General features: G+C 48.4%; 6 protein-coding genes across 7 annotated transcripts in view; 2 read left to right on the top strand and 4 right to left on the bottom strand.

Moving 5' to 3' along the window:
• PPTG_05679 overlaps positions 1–3,545 on the bottom strand; it is a 3,967-nt gene extending 422 nt beyond the window's left edge. Inside the window, exons 1-4 of one of the 2 annotated variants that reach the window (XM_008899389.1) lie at positions 3,274–3,545; positions 2,153–3,216; positions 1,143–2,090; positions 1–1,076 (exon numbers count right to left, since the gene is read on the bottom strand). The exon at positions 1–1,076 is cut by the window's left edge and continues 422 nt beyond it. In XM_008899389.1, the coding sequence (XP_008897637.1) occupies positions 527–1,076; positions 1,143–2,090; positions 2,153–3,216; positions 3,274–3,510 (2,799 nt within the window). In that variant the 5' untranslated portion in view covers positions 3,511–3,545 and the 3' untranslated portion in view covers positions 1–526. The other variant, XM_008899390.1, reaches the window with a different exon arrangement.
• Positions 3,546–3,979: 434 nt separating this feature from the next.
• PPTG_05678 (hypothetical protein) lies at positions 3,980–4,795 on the top strand (the record flags this gene model as incomplete). The annotated part of the gene is made up of 1 exon (XM_008899388.1): positions 3,980–4,795. One exon carries the CDS (start codon positions 3,980–3,982, stop codon positions 4,793–4,795), a length of 816 nt encoding a protein of 271 aa, XP_008897636.1.
• Positions 4,796–5,322: 527 nt separating this feature from the next.
• On the top strand, positions 5,323–6,018 carry PPTG_05677 (hypothetical protein; the record flags this gene model as incomplete). Its single annotated transcript, XM_008899387.1, has 1 exon — positions 5,323–6,018. The coding sequence occupies one exon, from the start codon at positions 5,323–5,325 to the stop codon at positions 6,016–6,018; it is 696 nt and encodes a 231-aa protein (XP_008897635.1).
• A 2,417-nt stretch (positions 6,019–8,435) lies between these two features.
• On the bottom strand, positions 8,436–9,686 carry PPTG_05676 (serine/threonine protein kinase; the record flags this gene model as incomplete). The annotated part of the gene is made up of 1 exon (XM_008899386.1): positions 8,436–9,686. The coding sequence occupies one exon, from the start codon at positions 9,684–9,686 to the stop codon at positions 8,436–8,438; it is 1,251 nt and encodes a 416-aa protein (XP_008897634.1).
• A 263-nt stretch (positions 9,687–9,949) lies between these two features.
• Positions 9,950–12,407, bottom strand: PPTG_05675 (hypothetical protein; the record flags this gene model as incomplete). The annotated part of the gene is made up of 5 exons (XM_008899385.1): positions 9,950–10,134; positions 10,485–10,875; positions 11,416–11,676; positions 11,742–11,793; positions 11,872–12,407. The coding sequence occupies 5 exons, from the start codon at positions 12,405–12,407 to the stop codon at positions 9,950–9,952; spliced, it is 1,425 nt and encodes a 474-aa protein (XP_008897633.1).
• Positions 12,408–12,410: 3 nt separating this feature from the next.
• On the bottom strand, positions 12,411–17,778 carry PPTG_05674 (hypothetical protein). Its single transcript, XM_008899384.1, has one exon. It carries the CDS (start codon positions 17,647–17,649, stop codon positions 12,610–12,612), a length of 5,040 nt encoding a protein of 1,679 aa, XP_008897632.1. The 5' UTR covers positions 17,650–17,778; the 3' UTR covers positions 12,411–12,609.
• Positions 17,779–18,000: the final 222 nt, after the last annotated feature.

The following is an 18,000-nucleotide window of genomic DNA, read 5'->3' as shown; positions in this document are numbered from 1 at the left end:
GCAACACGAATGTCACGCCAGCTCCGACCAAGCCGAAGCCTACTCCTGCTGCCACAACGACGAAGGCGACTCCTGCGCCAACCAAGCCGAAGACTGTAGCTCCCTGTCACACCATACCCAAGCCGAAGGCGACTCCGGCATCTACGAAGTCGACTCCTACCCCGACCAATGTCAAGCCAAACGTGACTCCTGCTCCAACCAAACCGACGCCAACTGCAACGAAGCCAAACACGGCGACTTCAACGAGTTCTGATGTTCAGCAGAAGACTCGCAATTTACGTGATGGCCAAGCCAAACACCAGTGACTACAATCTCCTCACAATCACAGCAGCGCTGGCAAGCAAGCGTCGAAAAACACAGACAAGCAATAATAATCTCGGTTTTCAAGTTCGGTTACTGATAACTATCGGCACATTGGAATGGCGATGGTAGGCTTGATTTTTACAATTTCTTCAACATAGCAATGACATTTTTTTAGTTCGAATTTTTGTTTTCTTCCCAATTGTGAGAATAATAATCGTTGGCCTCAAAATTCGAGTAGCTGCAAGTAGCTCTCTGTCAATGGTGTAGCGAGTTGAGCCAGATCTTCCGCGGTCTCACACGATTCGAGAATGCTTTCGAATTGTTCCAACACTTCCTTCAGCTGCTCACGATCCACTTCATCTCTTGGGCAATGGAGAAGCAGTTTTGTGACGGTTTTTGTGACCCCGCCAAATGCAATCGTAATACGCTCGTCAGAAACTCCACGGGCCACGCATTCCTCAATCAGGGTGTTTGCTTCTTGCGCTCTTGCTAACAAAGATTGGATCGCGGTTCGTGATACCGACACAGTCTCTTCACTCTCATTCAATGTCTGCTGAAGTTCAGTCGCCATCTCTAGAAATCGAGTCATCCGCCAATGTGTGGACTCTCTTAAGACAGCATCTTCGTCCGATGGCGAGATACGTCTGATCTTGGTTACAACAGTCGTCGTGGTGGCCGTTACCGTTTGTACAGCGTTGTTATTATCTTCCTCCACTCCAGACTTGGCTGCACTGATTTCTAGCTTATCAATCTTCTTCATCGATTCAACCAACCTGTTACGAAATAAAATGAATTTGTGTCAGAATTCACTTTACTTGGACAAACAATTGATAACGTACATGAAAACAGGCTTCGGAATTCTGTGTGGGTATAAGCGTCCAAAATCCTCCAGTAGCTCTCGCATCGAGAAAATCCATTCTGGTGGTGGAAGCTGTGCTTCAAGCACAATGTCAGTCCAGTTCAACAGAGACCACCAGGCTTGGTTAAATGTTTGCCACAGCTCTTCAGGCCACGGTTTAATTCGACGCAATTCTTCACGCAACATGCCGTATGAGCACACTTTTTCAAGCTTCTCCGCCAGCGTGTCGATGATATCAAGCAGACGCGACATCCCCGCTTCTGGTCCTTCGCGTCCCTCTACGCTCTTCAAATATGCGACTATATCGACCAAGTAATTTGGGAATCGATTGTCCACATACATCAAGAGCCTATTCCAACTTTCGCCAATCGATTCCAGAGTGTGAGGACTCGATTCAATCTTCTTTTTAGGGCCATGGATTTCCCCTAACAGCACAAGTATCTGCATGATCCACGGACGTTTGAACCGCTTCCTGTCCGTGCAGGCGATAATAAACGATGTAGCAAGAGCTGCAGCTTCGAGGAAAGCTGCCGTTGTCTCTTCATCAATGTCATGGCGCGCCGTACGCAGAAGAAATTCATCGACAGCTTCAACGAAGATCTTTGAGATAGTTCTAAGCCACTTACTCGAAATCGTCAATTCTTCGGAGCTTAACTTCTGTGTACTTTCCAGACCTTGTCTCGTTTCCTTTGCAACCGAAAGAAATTGTTGGAGAGGTGTATCCTTCGGTGTATCCGCTAGCGCAGCCGTCTCTCTATTGTCTGTAGCTGCGCGCTTGGTCTCTCGCGGATTCACGTCAGAAGAGGCAGACAATTTTCTCTTTGCGGTCTGTACATGTTGTATACTTCTTCTCGCTGTTGGAAATGGCTTAACGCTCCAGTCAGAAAGAGGCACTTCAATGTTGTGGCGTACCAAACAACACCAATTTCTACAAACCACAAATAGTTAGTTGCTCGCTTCACAATATGTGATAATAGTATCAAAACTTACGCAAATAATGTTGCTGGAATTCTCCCGGGGAATCGAGTATTAAATGCTTTCAGCCTCGTACAGTTCATCGACGGGTTCGAGATCTTGAAAGAGACATCGGCAGTCGACAGCGAGTTCATTAGTCTCGCCAACGACAGTCCAATCTCTGTAAAGCGCTCCCATTGAGACTCCGTTCGCGGTGGCGCTGCAACAACTTGTTGCTGCAAACTGTAGTTCACGCAGTCCCAAATGAACTTACGTAGTAGTGACACAACGAGAGCTGGCAGGTGGTTTGCTTCAACGTAGCGATGACGCTCTTCTAGTTCCACAAAACTCGACATTTCCTCAAAAGAGCCCCGGAACGAAGCGTGGCTGTACTTGTAAAGTTCATCGCGACTTTTCTCAATAGGCGACAACTCCGGTACTAAGAGAGAATCCTTTGCGATGCCCAGGATATGACTCAGGTCCTCGATCACTTGTTGCAGCTCGTAGAACTGCTGCAGCTTGTCTCGAATCAAAAGAGACACCGCGAGTGACGTTGCTGCTGCGAACTGTTCCGCCGATTCTCTTGAAATATTTCCTTTCGTTAAATTCTTGATAAATAATTGATTTATCCCCAACATGTGCTTGTGGACACATTTTCTCAAATCTCCCAACTCCTTAGAGTTCATGCAGGAAAATAGCTTTTCCGCATCAATGCGAGTTGTGTTACCCTTTTTCATGGCATTACTGGCGAAGGACGTGTATATGATAAAGGAGTAGTATGATCCTATGATATCCCTCCGTCGCTCTTCCATCCGATCTAGGATATTATAGGAATTGTGTCCTTGAGCGTCACAAGTAATAGGTCCAGATATTGTTGGCTCACGTATCGTAGTAGCAGTTCTACTCTCCGTCATTTCAGCAACAGAACCAGACCCCACAACTTCAGTTGGAGGGGGTTTGGCGTTGTTATCGTCCACTCCAAGACTTGAACTTCCACAATTTTCTGCTTGTTCGTCCGTAAGCTCAACTTTAATCGAAATTTGGGGCTCCTCTTTGATCTCCATCTCGTCCTCCGTCTCCGTGTCGTCTCCGTCGTCAGCCTACATTCCATAAGATTAATAAACCAACACAGTCTAAAATATTCTAACTTTGCCTACCTCGGGTTGTTTTTCAACGCTGCGCTTAGCCAGCGCCACAAGCTGGGAGGTCGCGGTCTCCAGTTGGTTCTGGACCCGCTCCACCCTCTCCACTAGCTCCTGGACCTCAGATTGCGGCGTTTCCTGGCCACCATTTGTCCTCAGAGACGCGTTTGCGCGCTCCACATGCAACTCAATAGCTTGCAGCGCGCGTGTGAGCTGCTGCTCAGCGTCGCGCAGCTTGGCAGATAGCTCCATCGGCCTCTGATTTCAAAAGATTTGCTTCTTGAAATGTCAAGTTAGTTGTCCGGATAATTTCGATTTTGTAAACATTTAGCTGGACATATTTCACAAAAACTAATTTCTACATGCTGTCATCTGCCAGAAATTAATTTTTGTCATCGACATGAATCTGGTGGTTTGATTTTTTTTTTACTGGAAACGGATCTGGTTCTCCGGATATACCTTTAGTTCTAGATGACAATAACATCTACATTGATTAGCCTATCGAGTCGAGATCAATTGTAGCAACTCAACCACGAAAAAAATGAGATACGTGGACTGTAGTTTTGGCACCACGGATAACAGATCAGTGAACTCATGTTTAAAGAACCCTCCGATAATGTCTAGTTTAGTGATTTCTCGGTGGTTCATTGTCCAATGCCCAGTGCTAACCTGCTCACTTTCGAATTCGCCTTCGACTTCAAACTCCCTTCCCCATCCGACAATGAAGATTTCGACACCAATCCTGGCTACTATGGCTCTGCTTGCAATGGCAGCATTCAGCGTCCCTGGTGCACTCGCCGAGCAATCCATTGTGACGAGTATCACCGACAGCTCATTGCACGCTTCCCAACCTGTGAACGACGAGAAGGCATCGTGGGCACCGGTCCGAGCTCTAAAAGTGAAAGACTTACCCCAACAACAAGGAAAACATGACAACGGCAACCCGCAGCACCATCATCAACACCCCAACAAGAACGATGCCAAGCAGGGCCACCACCGTGCTCTCGGTCAGGGTCCAGTAGCTACACCTGCTTCCACTACCACGAGCAACACGAATGTCACGCCAGCTCCGACCAAGCCGAAGCCTACTCCTGCTGCCACAACGACGAAGGCGACTCCTGCGCCAACCAAGCCGAAGACTAAAGCACCTTCTCCAAAGCAAAAGGCGACTCCGCCATCTACGAAGTCGCCCAAGCAGAAAGTGACTCCGGCACCAACGAAGTCGACGCCTGCGCCTAAGCCGAAGGCGACCCCCGCGGCTACGAAGCCGACGTCTCCACCGACCAAACCCAAGCTGAATGTGACTCCTGCTCCAACAAAACCGACTGGCTCGAAGCCAACACCGCCTAAGCCGAACAAGACAGCAGCTCCTACGGCTACGACTTCGACGATTTCCGGAGCTGTGCAACAGAAGACCCGCAACTTACGTGACGGTAAACCCAAGCAGCAATACCAGCACCAGCATCAGCAACAGTCCCTTCCCAATCAGAAGAGTGGAGGCCAGCCGGCATCGAAGAACGGCAACAAGCACCACTAGACTTGACTCTCTTATTCACTACTGCCAGGTAATGACTGTCGACACGTTGGAATGGCGACGGTAACATTCAGTGGTAGTCTCTCTTTCAGTTTCACGTTTTCCAAGGCACAAAGTAGCGTACTGTAATCCTCTTTTAATCTTCAAATTTCTGTGCGGATCCGATTATTTGAATTTCATACAATCATTTTATTCACGTTTTAACAGTTAAAAATATATGGAGGTTCGCTTCCGATTTTTTTTTTTTTTTTGCATTTATGAACTTTGAATGCCCAGCACTGAGTACTCTAAGATAACAACTGCATCTTAGTGGTCAATATTCCAAATTTGTAACGAGGAACCGCGCAAAACGTGAATACTCGAACAACGTAATCTGATTGTGTGGCGTTCATGATTACTGTACATACGAAAAGGTATGTTTGTTTCATTGCTTTCCCTTCTAACGTTCGGTTGTAGAGCGAATTCAGAGCGATTCATTCCTCAATTTGTCGTTTCCAGCACAACCGTAAATCAGCGCTCCAATAAAAACAATGCGGCTTGGAGTCGCCTCGCTGGTGGTCGCGATTACTCTGGTATGGAGCTTCACAGCCACCGACGGAAATTCGGAGGCGAGCAATATCAATCTGCAACTCGTCGATGAAAGTAGCCGCTTCCTTCGCTCCATGCGTTACCAAGATGCCAATGGTGCGAGGACAACTGGAAACAAAGACACGCATCAACGCGTCGCCAACGATACGAGCAACCAGAGTACCGAAGAAAGAGGTGGGCTACAGAATTTAGGATCTTCAGTTAAGAATACTGCAGCTCTCGAAAAAGTGACATCGTCTGTCAAGAACACTGCTGTTCTAGATAAAGTTGAATCATCGGTCAAGAAGACTAGCGCTGTAGCCAAGACGAAATCAGTTTTCCCGACTCTTGGTCTCATGACAAAATTCAAGAACAATCCAGCATTCAATAAGTTGACAGGATTTCTCGGAAAGAAACCGACTGTGGCTCAGGCGAAGGCGTTTGTCGAGAAGAATCCCGACGTCGCTAAGCTCAAAACGGTCGAAACCTCAGCCAAGGTGACCGAAAAAGACGCCAAGCGGATGAAGCCGCTCTTTTCCAAAGCTGTTGGAAACAATTCGCTTCTCTGGGAGTTCCTGATGTTCGTCTTAACCCCGGCGGTGTTTCTTGCTGCGACCATCTTCATCGCGGTGAAAGGTATCAACAGTCTCAAGAAATAATTGTAAAATTTTAGTGAAGGATCAGTTGTGAGGACCTCGTGGAGAAAGTATGTTTCGTATGGAGCGTTTATAGTGTCTTCTACGTATTGTTTTAGACAGTTATCGTGGATATTTCGTTCATTTTCACTTTATAGTGATGGTATTATATCAAATTTTTGTTGTTGCCTTGAATTTACTGTTTCATTCAGTAATAAAAGACAGTAAAATATTTCACGAGCCAATCAAATGCCGCAATTGCACTTCTCGTTCCGGATACCGCTCGTGGCCAAGCTGCAGGACGTGGGTGGAGCAGTAACTCTTGCGGGCCACGCAGGTCGTACAGCTGCACGTGAGGCTAGCCGATGCATCAAACCACGCGAAAAGACCAACGGGGCTTGATGAAGCAGATGAAAACGAGATCTTGAGGCTCATCGAGAGGGTGGAGAGAGCGCAAACGGGCCTGCAGAGTGTAACAACGCAATTACTGGTAAGTGCCGCCTCTCAAAGAGCTCGAGCGAACACAAGGTGGATGCTTTACCAACCTTTTTAAAATTATTAAATAATTTGGTAGAACGTATATTTATTTTAAAAAAATGTTGACGACGAAACCCCATCAAATTTGGAAAATGGAAAGGAGGACTTCGATGAGAAAACTGAATTTTCGCTTGGCAAAGAAAAGAATGAGAAAATGATCGATAACGAGCAGTCAGAAAAATGATCGAGTCTGGAAAAACACACAACAGCGGCGAAGAACGCGGATAAAATGGACATCGACCTTGAGGATGTTGATACAGTTGAAACCTGTAGGAGGATTGTGGGGATGAATGGACTGGATGCCAACCGATAGTTTCTGGATCTTTTGAGCAAAGGAAAAGTAGAGGAGGATGTGGCTCTGGCGTTTCTAAAAGCCACGACATTTGCAGTCTCTGTCCTTACGTCATATCAAGCGATTTCTCAGAAACCATCATGGCTGATGCAGGACCTCACTGATATTGAAAATGCTGCAAGATACTCAACAGTAGCAAAAATGTTTTTAGCCCCAGTGAGAAAATGTCGGAACGATCTTGTGGAGTACTACAGTCGTGAAAACTGCGATGCGTTGGAAGATATGCCAAATTACGTGGTTTTGATTGAGCGTCACCGCGGAGTTCAAGCGAATAAACTACTGCGACGCTGTTGCGAAAATTTATCTGCGATTGTGCGGATTATCAGCTTAGACAGGGTGTTCTAGGAGAAGAACCACGGATGGGCTCTGAATGGGTGCGCTTCAGTGATATTGGGAACAAATTGGCAGATTGGATGCAGATTCTATGGAGAACGGACGCGAAGTGCTCAAACGTTGATGCTCTTTTGGTCAGTAGCCATTATCGAGAATTTGAGGCTCGATTTTCTGGTAGATTACCAGCAGTCCTGCACGAGTACGTTTTTTTATATATGTTAATGATTGTATCGAAGTAATATATTTTAATATTATGGTAACCGGAGCTCGTGTCAGATAGTTGGTGATGCTGGGAAAAAGATACTGGACGATTACGAGGCGAGTCTCGAGTCTCAGCACCAGATACGTGCTGCTGATCAACAGCATACCCAAACGACAAGCATTACTCCTGCGACTTCTGTACCAAACGCAGTGCCCTCCGGTGTTATGGTACCCGTGATCTAAAACCTCAAAAAATTTATTTCCGCTGCCAAAGAAGCACGAATCGAGAGAGAGAGAGAGAGAGAGAGAGAGAGAGGAGAGAGAGAGAGAGAGAGAGAGAGAGAGGAGAGAGAGAGAGAGAGAGAGAGAGAGAGAGAGAGATGTTAGCTGGTACTCCACTCTCTCGCTTGAACAAGGATCAAGAACTTATGATTGCAAAATGGTCCGATATTCTGAGACCTTGTTTTGGCCAAGCCCGTCTAGATCTGGGCACTCGTCTGGTCAGGAGGAAAATGAAAGAGCAACTGGCGACTGCATTCTGTGAGGCCACCAGCTTCATGGTGTCTCTCATTACAGTCTACGAGAGCAGGAGCTTCAATCATTCCTGGATCACAACGACTGTAACGATTTTGAACGCGACGAACGAGGAAGCAGCCAAGTCGGAATTCTCTCAGGAGCTTGAACCACTAATCCAAAGCTGGAATGATCTCGTAAGATACTGCGATAGATGCTATCCTAACTGGTTTGGCGGGATCAGTGAAATGATCAAGCGCATCGAACGTGCTATGTCGAGCTAGTCTAAGGATAAAGCACATCTTCGTGTGGGTACAGCAGTTGGACACAGCTTAAGTACTGGCCAGGTTTTAAACTCAAATGCGGCCACAAGAACCGAAAAGTATCTGGATGAAGTACAGCAAGCTAACGCTTATTTGCTGGATCTCTTAAGACGAGGAAGTGTTGGTGGAGGCGGGGGACAAACATTTGAGTCGGACACGGAGATTTTCATTGACGTTATGCTCTATTCACTCTTTTTACGAGTGTCTTGTCGAACTAAGTGCGCAGCCACGGCATCGGCATGAAATGAAGCGACTGCGAAGCTGTCGGCGCGTACGAGAAGTCTTCCAGAGCTTTTCTCGTTCTTTAACCACTTGGCGTTCAGTGCCTCGCGCATAGTGAATCGTAAACTCGGGTTTAAGTTGAGAAGTCCTTCCGCGAACTCCAGAAGCTCATCAGATAGTTTACAGATCGCCGACTGCTCCAGATACATGACCTTCAAGTAGGAACGCAACCCCACACGACAGAACATTTGAAACCCGTTATCATCTGATCTAGCAGCATCAAACAGTGGCTTCTTAGTGAGTAGTAAAATGAAGATTATCCCCATAGACCAAACATCCGCTTTCTGAAGATCTAGGCGTTCTCCTGGTTTGAACGCTTCGATCTCTGGCGCGATATATGTTTTCAGAGCTGGCGGAGGTAGCTTTGAAAGCGACTGGTGCTGGTTATCAGATCCCACGAAGACTGAATGTTCGAAGTCTCCGATTTTCAAGAAATTCTCACTAGTGACGAAGATATTTTCGAGTCCAAGATTGCCATGTGCAACGCCATTTTCGTGCAGGAAGTGAAGACCTGAGCAGATCTGGAACATCGCGTCGCACACTTCTCCTTCTGAAGGTGAGAAGGTCAGACGTAAACCTTCTTGTGGACTCTCAATGTAGGCGTTCATGAGAGATCCAAGCTCGCAGAACTCAATGATCTCATGAAGAGTATCATTGGCGGAATAGTATCCAAGTAAGTGTACGATATTGCGGTGGATTGGTTGCTTGTATGTCTCGCAGTAGTTAGCGATGTAGCACATGATCTCCAGTTCGTTCTGAGCCAACGTTCTGGTGTCACAATGTACTTGCAGGCGAGTATTCTTGTCCACAAACAGACCTTTGCGTCGCTTACGAAGGAGTTTATGATCACTTACGACATCTACGCGTCTTGCAGGGTCCACTTTATCGCAGAGATTCCACTCAACATTCAGGGAGCGAGGAGTAGTGAAGATACGTGGGATATCGTTAGGTCCAGTAGCCTCTAAACTTGTCACACGCACAACGGACTTGTGTCGAACTCCTGCAGCCATGTGAGGCTGAAGTTTCTCTTGGAAGAGCTGCTTCTTCGAATCTGAACGCCATTTCAGCAACGAGCGTAGTGGCAGCTTGTCAGAGAGATCATCCAGATAGTAGAGGACGGAGTCGACGATTGAGCTCAACCGATTGCCCATGGTCAAGGTAGAAAACTCAACCCAGCGACGTCCCGTCCGTTGAAAGATCAAGAATAGTGGATCAACATAGTTTTGCAAAGCTCCAGCTCGACCAAAACTAAGTATATTCAACCTCCTATTGCAAGTAAAGCTTAAGCCCAGCTTAATGGTAATTTTTGTGGCTTCGTTGTTCAGTTTCTGCTCTTGGGGTTCATGTTCTCAATCGCAGTTGAGTTCATCCCCAATCTCAATAAAGATAATTAGCTCACTACCACCCCTTCCTTCTATCTCTTTACTGGAGACGCCACTGCTGATGGGGATTTAGCTTCCATGAGCTCCTTGAATTCCATCAACACGCCATTTTTCGAAATGCGATAAAAGTCAGAAAATTGCAGATTCGTTCTCACCAGAAAATCCGACAGAGACTCGTTATCATCGCTGCGCTTGCGTTTCTGCTGTGATTCTGAACCTGTCCTTACAACCACTATGTGAATTAGTGCATCCTCATGGATACTCGTTAAGACAGCCTTGAATGCTTTCAAGGTATTCAGCACTGGATCTACGCACACACCAGAAAGAACACATCGCTCATTCTCATCGCTCGAGAAAAAACTAAAATCGATATTGTCGAAACTCGGGCGACGATGCATGCTGGCGAATCGGGCACCATCGCCATTCCATGTCTGCAACAAATGTTTGGCCATTCCATGTTTGTTGGCGATAGAAACGGAATAACAACGTTGTCCTTGTCGTGATTTGACGGAATATTCACCACCCGATCGATCTCTCCAACCACACCCAACTCATACAGCAGTCTACCTAAGAATTCAGGGAATTTAGCTCCACCAAACTGGCCACGATGACTAGCAAGAACGACCGCACCAGCCAGAAGGGTTTCCAGATTCGGACCATTATTGGACTTGGTTACAGAATTAATGATACTTCCATCCCTGAAAAACGTATCTTTCAGCACCATGTGCACTGGGGCATGCAATGGCCGTAGTGTGCTCTGTTCCAGTTTATGATCTCCCATCAGAGTCATATACAGCAAAATATCATTCTCCATTCGTTGGAATCTACCGATGTACCCCCACTTCTCGCTGCCTTTCAGCAGACCACTCCAACCTAGGTAGAGGTCAAACGATTCAGAATCCTCAAGGCAGCCAAAGTGGCCGTCGATAAGGTTAAGAGTATCCTTCACGCGCGAAAACTGGAGCCAGTAAGCATGGATGCTTGACTCAGGTTGAATTCATTTGGCCGTTGTTGTACCTTCAAATCCCGAATCACAGTTGATAATCTTGCAGTCATTCCAGTTAAGTATTCAATTCTGCTCGCTGGAGTAGATTCGAAATGCCCGTTCTCGCTCATGTACTGCCGGGATAAGTTCGCAAACAACATCCGACTGTGTTGAAGAATCCACTTCAGTTGGCTTGGTATCGACGCGAGTATGCTACCAGTAATCCCATCGCATGTTGGCTTCCTCGTCGTCAATTACAATGGTTGAAGGAAGTGACGGTACCATCACATCCTCGACACTTGTCGAGAACTACCGCTTACCTACAGGAAACCTCGTGCAGTCCCGTTAGTATCACTGATGATGATAGGTATACGAAAGGATCGGGACACATTCCTCATTGACCGCAGTCTCTTTTCAATGGCCTTGCGTTCGTCGCCACTGTAGGATTTAAGCGAAGAAACGCGTCGAGGAAAAACACCAAGGGTTTATTTCTTTTTGAAGCACATTTCCCACATCGATACGAGAGGCCTGGCCATGGAAACGTCCTTCGCCGCTAAGTGCTGCGACGATGAATCTGTACAGTTGGAGATTTGGTTCCATGTAGAAATCAAACACAGATCCTTGTTCCAGTTTTTTTTTTACATCTTCGTCGACGCAACCGATAAACGCTGCCGTTCGCGAACTGAACGCATTGTGCACTTCGCTCTCTCCAGGACCGGTGCACGGCAAGTAGAATACACCACAAGAGCCGCTCGCCTGTAAATTGAAGGCCATCTGCGTTTTGCCCGTGCCCGAAGAGTTTCCAACACCATAAATCGATCAGCCTCTTTTGAATATACCACTTTGTCGATCGCAGCCAGCACAGCCTCTGTGCCCGTCCCTGACTGCTTGCTAATACACCCCGCACTTCTCGACTATATCAGCTTCTCTCGGATCCGTGCTGATGATTCGCGGCGATCGTGGCATTACCACCAAAATTGGACTGTTCGCTTGTTGACCACCTGATCCCAATTTTGCTTTTCAGCAAGAGGGGGCATCTTGGTGCTGTCTTTGTAGATGCCGAGTTCGCTCACAAGTATACCTTTCATGTAAGAGTCCTGGTATTCCCTTTTTACGGCATGCTTTAGCTGCTCAACGGTGCACTCTTCACGTAGAGGGAGCCAAGCAGCACGGGTACCTTCGAAGGCAGTGGCAGAGTAGGTTGCCACCAACTGAATCCAGATCTTTGGCACTTCCACAACAACAGAACTGGCAGTGCCAATTCCATAGCAGGCCAAATCTTCCTCCATATCCAACGGCTGCTGTCTTGTGCGCACGTCCTCGTTGGTGAACGCTCTGAGGTCTGCGGGGATGAGTTCTGGGATCCAACAGCACTGGGCTTTCACTTTAGAGTAGGCTGCATCCAGGAAAAAGGCTACCGCATTTGTTTCTAGCACATAGTCCACCCTAGTCATCGTCACACCTTCTCGGTCAACAAATTGGAACCACACTAGCCGCGCTGTCATTGCCTGATTGCAAATTCAAGAATGAAAGAGTTCTCTTAAACTTTTCATGCTACTGTTGTAAAATTCTACCACACTATTGAAGTGCATGTAGGAGTTTAGGTTTTTGTGTAGATTAAGAAAGAGCTTAGCTGACTAACATTACGCATCACGCATCACTACACATCAAACCCAGGGCAAACAGTCCTACCGTTTCTCTGCTAGCCTACTCGTTCGCCACATCCCTCTCACTGTCGCTGCTCGCTTCATCAAAGTCGATCTTCTTGGCCACGTGGTTCAACTCCGGGTCTTCGTCCACAACTGCAATGGTCTGCTCTTGAACTTGCACCGTCTCAACGACGCTTTCCTGCTCTGTAACAATCTCCTTTGTCACTTCGATGGTCTCCGTTGTCTCCACTTCCTCAGCCTCAATTACAACCGATTCCAGCTCAGGAACCGCCACAACCTTCTCTTCTACAGACGCAGATGACACGGTCGATTTCTTCGATGTACGAGACGCTACACCACTCGACGATGTGGCAGAAGTAGTCGACGGAGCTCGGTTGTGGCTGCGGGTAGAGCGCATGCGCTGCTTGTCTCTCCTCAAAGCCTTTTGCGCTTCCAGTTCGCTCTCCTTCACCAACTGCGTGAACTCGTGAGCCTCCAAGCCACGACGAACTTCCTCTGCACTCGACATCATCGACTTCTGTTGGCGCTCGTTGAAAAAAGTTCGCAACTCTCGTTGACGCTTCTCGGACTTGGCAGCATTCTCCTCTTCCAGTCGTTTACGACGCTCGTACTGCTTTCGAGCACGCTCAGCGTATCCCGGTGCATTCTCGTAGTTCAAGTACCGAGGCATAGTAGAGTTCAGTTTCTTACGTGAGACAGCTGAGCGGATAAAAGGCTCAGGGGGGCCATCGATTGTCGCTCGAGCAGTGAGTGACGCTCGGCGATCCACAGCGTCCAATACGCTGCGTACACCAGCAGATCCCAGACTTTTGCGACGTTCAGCAGCGATAAACTCCTCCTTCGTGATCTTTTTGTGGGTCACAGTGTGGGTCGTTCCAGTCTGGATACCTTCAAGGACCTTACTCTTGACGTTCGAGTACCGTTTATTCCGAGCTGGAGCTGCGGCTTCGACTTCCTCTGTTGTCTTCTTAGCCTTGAATGAGGCGGTTGGTGCCATGATCGATGCACGCCTTGGAGCTACAGGAACAGTAGGCGAAGGCTTTGCGTGGATCTTTGGAGCAGTGTCGGTAGTAGACTGATCAGAGACGTTCCTGGCTTGCCATGAAGCAGTCGGTGCGGTGATAGACGCTCTCCTCATGGGGACAGGAACAGTAGGAGCTGCTGGCGGAGGTTTAATGAATCCGGTCTCACTCACCTCGCCCTTCTTCTTCGACTTCTTTGGCTGAGGAGATGGTCGATGCGCTTCTTCTTCTGCAGCTTTTCTCGCCTTGTACGACGCAGTGGGGGCTGTGATAGACGCTCGCTTCATTGGGATCGGCACGGTAGGAGACGATGCTTTGAGTTTAGATGCTGAGCCCTGTTTCTTCAACTGCGATGCCTTGTGCTCCTCTGTTTCTGCTGCCTTCTTGGCCTTGTACGACGCAGTTGGAGCAGTGATTGATGCACGCTTCATCGGCACGGGAACTGTAGTTTTAGACGAGGAAGACTTGGCAGAGCCCACTGAACCAACAGAAACCTTGCGAGTCAACTTCGGGGTCGAGTTCTTCTTCTTCAGCTCCTTCTTTGATGATATTCCAGCATACAACTCGTGCGCTGGGCGTCTTTTTGTCGGTGATAGAGGCTCAAACTCGTCCTCTCCGTCTGTCATGGGGCGTTCGCCAACAACTACCGTGTCCTCCATCTCGATGGTGTCATCCTTCTCCATCACAAACGATCGCTCCGTAGTGAGCATAGCACGTCTCGAATTGGGTCCTTGGTTCGAGTGTACGCTCGGAGGTTCAACCACTGGTTCTCCGAGATCCAACTCAACCAGTCCATTGTCACCACTTGAAGCGCTTTTCTCTACCTCCGGCTGATTTTCTGGCGCTGCTTCTTGTGCTTCAGTGGGTTGCTGAACGTCCAAAACATCGGCTTCGGTGATGGTAGTAGCGCTTTCGATTGTAGCAGTGGCCGACGAATCAATGGTATGATCGTCTTGGACCTGCTCGCCCAGATCCAACTCAACCAGCTCAGTAGTCGTGTCTTCTGCCACAGTCCCGACCGGTTCTTGGGGCTTTTCAGGCTCCACAGTGACCTCGTTGACAAGTGCACTGGATGCTTCGACGCTTGACTCTGCTAGATCATCGATAACCACGTCGTTGGCTGATTCTTGGGTCTCAGTCTGCTTGATATCTGCGCTGATCTGGCCGTTGGAAACAGGTTCTTCAGGAATATCAGCATCTGCAGGTTCGTCTTGGTTTGTAGTATCTTCAATATCCACAACATCTTCCTCCTTCGTCACTTCAGCTTCCACAATAGACATCTGGGGTTCATCAGGCTGCTCCATCTCAACCTCATCACTCGCAGCGATATAATCACTACCAACCGCGACAGACACTTCAGTATCCTTGACTGGCTGCTGACCCTCGATCACCTCGCTCATAGGGATCTCTTCGCTGGTTACTGGAGAAACCAGGTCAGTACTCTTGGCATCGTCCACTTGGCTCTCAGTAGACTGAGCAGATGTATCCTCGTTCTTGATAACAGCAGCGTCAGCATCTACAGAAGGCGAGGCATTACCAATCTCTTCCTCCGCCGAAGTTTCTTCCACAATAGTCGTCGTTAAACTCTCGTCAGCTTCAACTGCAACAGTATTTTCGACCGCGCTGGCATCCTCATCTTTCAATTCTGATGTAGCAGCAGCACTTGTTACCACCTCATCTTGAGCCTTGCCAAGATCCGAAGACGTATCGATCGTTGCTTCAACACTCGAAACCTCCGTACTGTCACTCTTCTGAGGTGCAGCGTGCTTCAACTTCAACTCTGCGGCCTTCGCTTCCTCCTGTTGCTTTGTAATCGCCTCAAACTTTGCCTTTTCAGCGCCCACGTGAACACTCCGCTTGCCTTCCTCGGGAAAAAACTCGCGGACAGTACGGAACTTGAGCTTATCGAGAGAGTTATCCTGCTGCGCTTGGGCTTCGAACTTCTGCTTCTCCGAGCCGACGCGGACACTGCGCTCCTCGGGGAAGAACTCGCGAACTGTGCGGAATTTTAGACTGTCGAGCGATTGCTCGCGTTTGCCTTCAAAGCGACTGGCAATGCTCTTGACTGGAGTTAGAGCCTCGTCACTGAACTTGCTGGGGGAGTTGGCAGACGAATAGCCTTCATCAAAGCTCATCTTTTTCCTACTGGAAGCTCCATCGGGAGTAGTGAATCCATCGGTCTCAGTAGCAGTAGCTGGTGCTACAGACTCTGACGTCTTAAGTTCGGATGCCGCAGCTTCCTTGACGGGAGACTTGACACTGGCTTTGTACTTGGATTTGGCTTCTTCTTCTGCCTTCGCCTTCAGTTGCTGCTGCTGCGCTTGTGCTTCGTACTTCTGCTTCTCTGCACCGACGCGGATGCTGCGCTCCGTAGGGAAAAACTCGCGTACAGTGCGGAACTTCAGACTGTCTAAAGATTGCTCACGTTTGCCTTCAAAGCGACTGGCAAGACTCTTGACAGGCGACATTTTCTCAGGCTCTGCTGGTGGCGTAGTATCCGCAGGAAGCTCGGATGTTGGCGGCGTAATCTTCACGGACAATACTTCAGTATTTTCTGTCGAAACTACGTCGCTCTGAGCTGCAGTACGCGGTTCGAGGTCAAGCTCAAGCTTCTGTGATGTAGACTTCGACATGTCATCGGTGCTGTATTGCATTACTTCCGTCGTGGTGTTCACAGCGGTCTCAGTTACTGAAGCCATGATACCATGTTCCACCTCTGTAGTGGCCTCCTGCTCAATAGTATCAGTAGTTTCCAGCGTGACTGGTGCTTCCTCTCCAAAAGTAGATTCGTCTTTGTCCATTGATGCAGGAATGAGGACATCGTCAGATTTAACCTCTTCTTCAACTGTACCTTCACTCGTTGAAGTGGCCACTTCGTCCGTCACTCCCTCCGCAGTGTTGTCGATAACCACAGTACTCTCTGTCTCTGCAGTCACTGTAGTTTCCTCTACCATCGAGCTAGTAGCTTGAATCTGTTCCTTGGCCGCTTCGAGTTGAGCTTGAACCTCTGAATTTGACCCCGAACTTGACGGTGGAGTGCGTCGGGCTGCGATTGCAGCCTCTTCCGCTTCTTTCTCCGTCTTCCTCTGCTTCTCCAGTGTATCGTATTTCTCCTTCTCAGCACTCACGTGGATACTCTGCTCACCCTCTCCGAAGAAATCCCTCTTTGTACGCATGGGCAGGTCGTCCAGGTTCTTCTCCTCGGGAATTTCCAGCTTCTTGACCGCCGTCTTCACTGGAGACGGAACTGCCAACTCCAACTGAGCGGCCGAGTCGGTGCGACTTGGAAGCGGCTTCTTACGACCCACTTTGAACCTTGAGAACAGTGAGCCAACAGCTTTCGTTCCCGTCGCCTTGAGTGTATCCAAGGACGACGTCCGCTCAAGATTCGGAGGAGCCAACTCGTCGTCACTAGCTGTAGTCTCCTGCTTCTGATCCGAGTCCGCATGGTGCTCAATTTCCACAGTTTCCTTCTCAATAGAAGCCTGCTCAGTCTCGATTCTATCTGTCGCCACGGTACTCTCCACTGTAGTCTCCTCGGTGACGGTATTCTCCACTAGAGTCTCCTCAGCTACAGTATCCGTCATGGCACTCTCCTTCTTCTGGTTTGAGTCCTCATTGTGCTCCGTCTGTACAGTTTCCTTCTCATTAGAAGCCTCCTCCATTTCGGCGCTCGCCTCCGTCACGGTACTCTCCATTGTGGTCTCCATAGTGACAGTACTCTCCACTGTTGTTTGGTTAGTCACAGTAGTCTCCGAGGCCACTGAAGCCACTTCCACTACAGCACTCTCCTCAATAGCAGCCTCTTCCTGGTTCGTCATTTCTTCCTCTTCGGGCTCCGACTTGTCTGCCTTGAGCTCCTCCACCTCCACCTTCTCCAAGCTTTTTCGCCTGTTCTTCTTCTTCTTTTTCTTCTTCTTCTTGCTCTTATTCGCGTCGTCCGTGGGGCTCCCCACAGCTGCGTCAAGCTGCGGCTCTGGCTCGGCCTGGGTCTCCTCCGCCTTCACGTCTACAGCCAAAGACACCGCCGACTGCGCGATCTGCTGCTGCTCCATCGCTCACGTGTGTGGTCGTGCAATTCGACTTGTGTCGTCTCGTTCCGCCCCCGGCACCTGGCTCGGCTGTCCGCTCTGGAGATATGTGTGAAACTGTGTCGCAGTGCCGTGAGTCCTGTGGAAAAAGATAGAAAATCAGTGTGCGAATTAGACAGGGCAACGTGATAATACAGTTTTATTGATTTGCTTTTGCATTGAAAACGCTTCGTTTGGAGTATAATGTATTGAGAGAATATGTTATGAAGTAGGTTTTTGTGCGATACCTGATCGGTATAGGGAGTTTTGAAAGATCTGCTTCTTCGAGATGAGGTAGGCGGCGTGCTTGACAACGTCTACATCTATCCCGGAGAA

This window comes from Phytophthora parasitica (genome assembly GCF_000247585.1).
Source record: "Phytophthora parasitica INRA-310 unplaced genomic scaffold supercont2.8, whole genome shotgun sequence".
NCBI classification, from domain to species: Eukaryota; Oomycota; class Peronosporomycetes; order Peronosporales; family Peronosporaceae; genus Phytophthora; species Phytophthora nicotianae.
This window is presented reverse-complemented; position numbering and strand designations above follow the sequence as displayed.